The following is a 6,862-nucleotide window of genomic DNA, read 5'->3' as shown; positions in this document are numbered from 1 at the left end:
GCCCTCTTCTGGAATGTCTGAAGACAGCTACAGTGTACTTACATATAATAAATAAATAAATCTTTAAAAAAAAAAAAATAAAATTGTGTGCCACTGTGCTGTGCTAGTCAGTTTGTTTGTTTGTTTTTAATATGACTGAAAAATACATTCATATTCTCATTCTCTCTCTCTCTCTCTCTCTCTGTTATTTGTTTGAGACAGGGTTTTTCTCATATCCTGGCTGTCCTGAACTCTTTGTAGACTAGGTTGGCCTTGAACTCAGAGACCTGCTTGCCTCTGCCTTCAGTGCTGGGATTAAAAGTGTCTGCCAGTACCACCAACTGAGTAAAGTTCTCATTTATGGACATTTATATTAATTAACTAATACCTAATCTGTTACCAGTATGTGTGAAGGCACAAGCCTTTTGATCCTAGCAGTCAGAGGAAGAGGTAGGAGGATCTCTGTGAGTTTGAGGCCAGCCTGGTGTACATAGCAAGGTACAGGACAACCCGGACTACATAAAGAGACTGTGTGGAGGGTGGGGGGGTAACAACAAAAAAAAGACTTAAGTCAGTGGTGTTATTCTTCAGTGACAAGTTCTTGAGAGGACCAGGGGATAAGAAATAAAGAAGATAGCCAAGTGGAAAATGGGACAGAGTCAGCAGAAAGCCATACAGAGTGGGACAAAGTTAGCAGGAAAGTAATGGAGAAGTGATGCACAAATAGAACGCAGGCATCTCAACTGTATCCCAGACCAGATGCTCAGGAGCCAGGTTCTTCAGGTGGTCATAGTCAGGTTCCTAGGAACCTAAACTCCTTCAAGGCCCGGGCTCCAGCCCCAGAATTGATGTCTGCCTCTGGACAAGCATGCAGAACTCTTTTCATCTGGGCCTCTTGAGAAAGCCTTGGGTTGGCTTGGCTTTTAAGATTTATTTTATGGAAAAAAAAAAAAAAAGAACTGCTTAGCTGGGCGGTGGTGGCGCACGCCTTTAATCCCAGCATCTGGGAGGCAGAGTGGATTTCTGAGTTCGGGGCCAGCCTGGTCTACAGAGTGAGTTCCAGGACAGTCAGGGATACACAGAGAAACCCTGTCTCAAAAAAAAAAAAAAAAGATTTTATGTATGTGAGTACACTGTTGCTCTCTTTAGACACACCAGAAGAGGGCCTCGGTTCCCATATAGTTGTGAGCCACCATGTTGTTGCTGGAAATAGAACTCAAGAAGGCCTGTCGGTGCTCTTAACTGCTGAGCCATCTCTCCATCCCCCTTTTCAGATTCCTAAAGTTGAAAAGCTTTTGACTTTTTATTCCCATTGTAGCCCCAAGTTCTGAGGAGCAAATAAATGTGAAGAAAATTAATCCTGGGGGCTGTAGACATGGCTTACTGGGTAGGAGTACTGACTGCCCGAGCATGAGGACCTTAATTTGAATATTCAGCAACCATTTAAAAAAAATAAAAAAAATAAAGGGCAACATGCCTTACTCACTGCTGTGCACAGCCCAGGAGTTCAGTCAGATGCATAGGCACACACACCACATGTTCTTGCATCCCTCTCCTACCAAAAAAGTAAGGGGGAAAGTGGACATTTTAAGCAGGAGTTTTATCTTCTTGTTAAAACTATAACAAAGGGGCTGGAGAGATGGCTCAGCAGGTAAGAGCACTGACTGATCTTCCAAAGGTCCTGAGTTCAAATCCCAGCAACCACATGGTGGCTCACAACCATCCCTAATGAGTCTGACACCCTCTTCTGGTGTGTCTGAAGACAGCTACAGTGTACTTATATATAATAATAAATAAACCTTTTGAAAAAAAAAAACTATAACAAAAATATCTGAAGCTCAAGTTACTATCTAAGGAATTTCTTTTGTGTAATTTCTCAATTTCCTAAATGAAAGTTTTGGTTTATTTAGGGTTTGGTTTTCTTGTTTGTTTGTTGTTTGACTGATGGATTAGGGCCTACAACTTCCTGCCCAGTCTCTGGAGTGGTGGATTATAGGGATGCCTAGCCTGAGCTGTGCTTCTGTGTTTGGGTGGCCACAAGCTATAGCACTGTACTGTTGCAAAGACTTGACCGAAAACTGTGCTTGGCAGATACACGTGTGGCTCTTGGGTTCTCTGTCTCTCCATCCCAATCACACAGGATGAATTAAAGTTGCGCTGTTAGGTCTTAGTGTGTACCTTGTAGGAATTAACACTTTTTTCTTTTCAAAAGACTTTCAGCTAACTAGACCTCGACCTTTCTGTATAAGATTCAGAATAATTTATTTGCCTGTGTAATATGTCAAGATTTTAACCCTGTTTCTTGGAGAATCAATTCTTTCTTGTGTTGACTATTTCAGACCATGAGCCTCATTCTCCTATTTTATATAGATGTTTATTTCATCAGCATCTTGCAGCTTTCAGCCCCTGAGCTTCTCTACACATTGTTTTAGACTTCTCAACTATAGATTTTTCCTCTAAGATTATTAAGTATTATCTTTTCTGTCCTTGTATTCGCATGTTCATTGTGGCTATGTAGAACTATGATTTTTTTTTTTTTTTTATTTTTTTTTTTTTTTTTTTTTTTTTTTTTTTTTTAAAGATTTATTTATTTATTATAAGTAAGTACACTGTAGCTGTCTTCAGACACTCCAGAAGAGGGCCCCAGATCTTGTTACGGATGGTTGTGAGCCACCATGTGGTTGCTGGGATTTGAACTCTGGACCTTCGGAAGAGCAGTCGGGTGCTCTTACCCGCTGAGCCATCTCACCAGCCCGAACTATGATTTTTAAGCATTTGTGTTACATTTTATACCCTTTACATATTACCAGTTCTAATTTGCTTTTCTCTATAAGTAGTTTTCTTGGGATTTTTTTTACACAGACTATCTTAACAGGCAACATTTTGTTTCTTTATCCCATTTCTGTGTCTTTGGATACTGTACTTAAATTTGAATGATAATTTCTTTTCAGGACATGTGTAGTCTTCCAGATTATGTGACATTTAAGAGTTTCCCTGGGGTCCCACTGCAGCACATCTTCATCGCAGCCGGGGACGACTTGCTGGATCTCATCCAAGGCTTGTTCTTATTTAACCCGTGTACTCGGATTACAGCCTCACAGGTACTTCTATTAGAAAACCTACTTAGTAGCATTAATAAAACAAAATTCAAGTTGCTAAAATTTTTAATATCTTTTAAATACCAGGAAGATAGGTATATCTTTTGTATGTATATTTGTGTCCTTTCCTGAAGCTATAAACACTGTCTTGGCTGGCATTAAATTTTGTTATGCATACACATCACCTGAGAGTTTACACTTTTGGGGGCTGGAGAGATGGCTCAGCGATTAAGAGCACTGACTGCTTGCTCTTCCAGAGGTCCTGAGTTCAATTCCCAGCAACCACATGGTGGCTTACAACCATCTGTAATGGGGATCCGATGCCCTCTTCTGGTGTGTCTGAAGACAGCGACAGTGTACCCACATACATGAAATAAATAAATCTTAAAAAAAAAAGTTTACACTTGCTTAGGGGTATGTGTGTTTTCACTCCACTGATATATTTCAGATGAACATTTTAAAAATTTAATTTATGCTATGGATGTCTAGGCTGAATGTATGTTTCTATATCATGCATGTGCAGTGTTCATAGAGGCCAGAAGAACGCATCAGATCCCCTGGACTTGGAGTTACAGAAAGTTGAAGGGTGGGTGCTGGGAACCAACCTGGGTCCTGTGGAGGAGCAGCCATTGCTCCTAACTGCTGAGCCATCTCTCCAGCCTGCTTCTCCCCACCTCTTTATTTTTCAGTCAGGACATTTTGTAGCTCAAGCTGGCCTTGACTTCAGTATGTAGTTGAAAATGATACCTACCTTTCTTTCAGGGTGGGGGGTGAGGCAAGGTTTCTCTGTGTCGTCCTGGCTGTCCTTGAAGTCACTCTACAGACCAGGGTGGCTTCGAACTCAGAGATCTGCCTGCTTCTGCCTCCCAAGTGCTTAACGTTAAAGTGTGAGCCACCACCACCCTACACTCCTTTTCCCAGTTTGTCAGGTTTGGGTTCCTAAAATTTTTCATTTTGTTTTGCCATTTGGGTTTATTTGGTTGGTTGGTTGGTTGGTTGGTTGGTTGTTTTTTTTTTTTAAAGATTTATTTATTTATTATATGTAAGTACACTGTAGCTGTCTTCAGACACTCCAGAAGAGGACGCCAGATCTCGTTACGGATGGTTGTGAGCCACCATGTGATTGCTGGGATTTGAACTCTGGACCTTCAGAAGAGCAGTCGGGTGCTCTTACCCACTGAGCCATCTCACCAGCCCGGTTGGTTGGTTTTGGAGATAGTGTTTGTTTCTCCAGTTAGCCCTAACTGTCCTGGAACTCACTTTGTAGAACAGGCTAGACTGAAACTCACAGATCTACCTGCTTCTGCCTTATGAATACTAAGATTAAGGTGTGCCCGCTCCTCCTACTCCCCCCCATAACAGCATCAGCCAGTTGTAGGATACTGGATGTTTATTTGTGTATTATATCCAAATACTTGAGACTAATTTTTTGTTTGGGTCTATAAGGGTATTTACGTACTATTTTTAATGCTGTCAACCATTTGGGGTTAGATTTTCTTTCCTACATACAGTACAGACATGTAAAGCATTCCTTTTGAGCTGAGCATGGTGGTACATGGCTGTAACCCCAGCACTCAGAAACAAGTAGGATTGCTACAAGTACTTGCCAAGTTAGAAACCAACCAGGGCCACACAGTTAGACCTGTCTCAAAATAAAACAAAAGAATAAAACCTTACTTTGGGTTCCTTGTCTTTGAAAAGGCATTGAAGACCAAGTACTTCAGTAATCGCCCTGGGCCAACACCTGGATGCCAGCTTCCTCGACCAAACTGTCCAGGGGAAGCATTAAAGGAACCGGCGAATCCAACCATGGCAACAAAGCGGAAAAGAACAGAGGCCTTAGAACAAGGTAAAGATATCCATTGATTAAAAACAAACAGAAATGAAATGACTTCAGAAAGCTCTAAATAGCTCATACATAGCTAGCAACTGGAAGCCAGTTAAGAAAGTGGAGCTGTTTAAACCCTATGAACTAGAATGCTCCTGTCTCCCTTAGCTGAGGACACTTGAGGCTCTTTTGAGTATGCCTGAGAGCTAAGAGCTGTCCATGTGTGCCTTCTACCCTGCACCCCCAACAAGTTGTTTACTTTTCTCCAAATAAACTTTTGTGTGGCTGTGTATGAATATATATCATATAGAAGCCAGAAGAGGGCTTCAGATCCCTGGTGCTGGCACTGCAGGTGGCTGTCAGGGACATTTGTCTAGGGACCAAACTTGTCTTCTTGGAAGAGAAGTCCTCTTCATCACTGAGCCAACTTTTCCCCCCTTGGATATAGGGTCTCACTGTGTATCCCTGACTGGCCTGGAACTCAGTAGTTAGATGAATCTGGCCTTTTTGAACTTTGCCTCTTGAATGCTAGAATTAAGTACATGTTCAGCACACCCAGATGGCTTTGGTTTTAACTGTATTATTTTGAGATTGTTATTTTTATGTGTATGAATATTTTATTTACATGTATGTCTGTACCACATGTGTGCAGTCTCTGTGAAGGCCAGAAGAGGGCATCAGATTCCTGGGACTGGAGTTACAGATGCTTCATGCTGCTGTGTGGCTGTTGGCAGTTGAGCCCAGGTCCTCTGGGAGAGCAGTGAGTGCTCTTAACTGCCAAGCCAGCTCTCCTGCCCTCTGCCCAGCGGTTCTTACTCTGTGTTAATGGTTAGCAATGCCTGTAAGTTAGATAATGCTCTGGAGTACAGTGAGTGAACAACCTTTCTGTTTTACTTTCAGGAATATTGCCCAAGAAGCTCATTTTTTAGTTGCAGCGAACAATGGACAGTTTCACGACTGAAATAAATGATCCAAAGGCAAATAATGGAAAAAATAGGGAATATTAAATGCTATAAGAGAGAACTTGTAAATACTCTACAGATGTAAAATATGTAAAACTATGGGTTATTTTTATTAAATGTATTTTACAATAAATATTTGTGATTTATGATTAGAGTACAAGGATAACTGCAGTCTCTAAAACGTAATTCACAGTGCATTAGGGGAGGCTTGACATGCAGTTACTGGTTACTCTGCAGCTCTGGATGATATGCCACTTATGATCACTAGGGATAGTATTGAAAACAGAAAACAATACTGTTAGCAGTTTTGCAAGAACTTTAACCTACTTATTACCCAGAGTAAATAGCCCTGAAAAGATGGCCTTGACGCCTCCCTGATGTCCTGTCAATTCGAACTCACTATGCTCTTCCTGCACGCACAGCCAGGACCTTGGCACTGCTCATCCCACTCCTTTGACCAAGGAAGAGGCCTCGGGGAGATTTGTGTTTGTCTTCCATGGTTTTGCACTGCCATCTTCAAAGAGTTCCATCTCACCTTATGGCAGCCTATGCCTGTGATCCTAGCGTGTATGGAAGTGGATCTCTAAGTTAGAGGACAGCCTGGTCTACATAGTGAGCTCCAGCCCGGCCAGAGCTACGCAGTAAGGTCCTCTCTCAAAAAGCATAAATAAACAACAAAAAAAAATCCTACCATAGCTCATACTATTGCTTTCTGTTTTTTACTTAGAAACTTTCTTTCCATATTAATAGATACGAATTGAGTTGATTTAATTACCATATGATAATATAGTACATAAATAATGTAATTTACCTGTGCTTTGTTTATGGACTATTTTTTTTTTTTTTTGTTGGGCATCTGCATTCCTGTTTTTTTGTTTTGTTTTGTTTTGTTTTTTTTTTGTTTTGTGGACTTTTTTTTTTTTTTTTTTTTTTTGCTGTTGAATTTTTATAGTGAACTTGGCACGAATCGCTAGGCATAGTGGTGGTTTGTCCCT

The 6,862-nt window shown here is 41.0% G+C and overlaps 2 protein-coding genes across 2 annotated transcripts in view; one reads left to right on the top strand and one right to left on the bottom strand.

The window, feature by feature from the left end:
- Cdk7 (cyclin dependent kinase 7) overlaps positions 1 to 6,682 on the top strand; it is a 29,111-nt gene extending 22,429 nt beyond the window's left edge. Inside the window, exons 10-12 of the mRNA XM_021179873.2 lie at positions 2,931 to 3,080; positions 4,779 to 4,926; positions 5,806 to 6,682. Coding sequence (XP_021035532.1) covers positions 2,931 to 3,080; positions 4,779 to 4,926; positions 5,806 to 5,834 — 327 coding nt within the window. The 3' untranslated portion in view covers positions 5,835 to 6,682. The remainder of the gene's footprint in view (positions 1 to 2,930; positions 3,081 to 4,778; positions 4,927 to 5,805) is intronic.
- The window catches only part of Ccdc125 (coiled-coil domain containing 125), a 47,962-nt gene that overhangs the window by 5,896 nt on the left and 35,204 nt on the right, over positions 1 to 6,862 (bottom strand). The window lies entirely within an intron of this gene.

This window comes from Mus caroli, chromosome 13 (assembly GCF_900094665.2).
Source record: "Mus caroli chromosome 13, CAROLI_EIJ_v1.1, whole genome shotgun sequence".
Lineage (NCBI taxonomy): Eukaryota > Metazoa > Chordata > Mammalia > Rodentia > Muridae > Mus > Mus caroli.
Note: the sequence above shows the minus strand (reverse complement) of the source record. Positions and strands in the feature narration are given on the sequence as shown.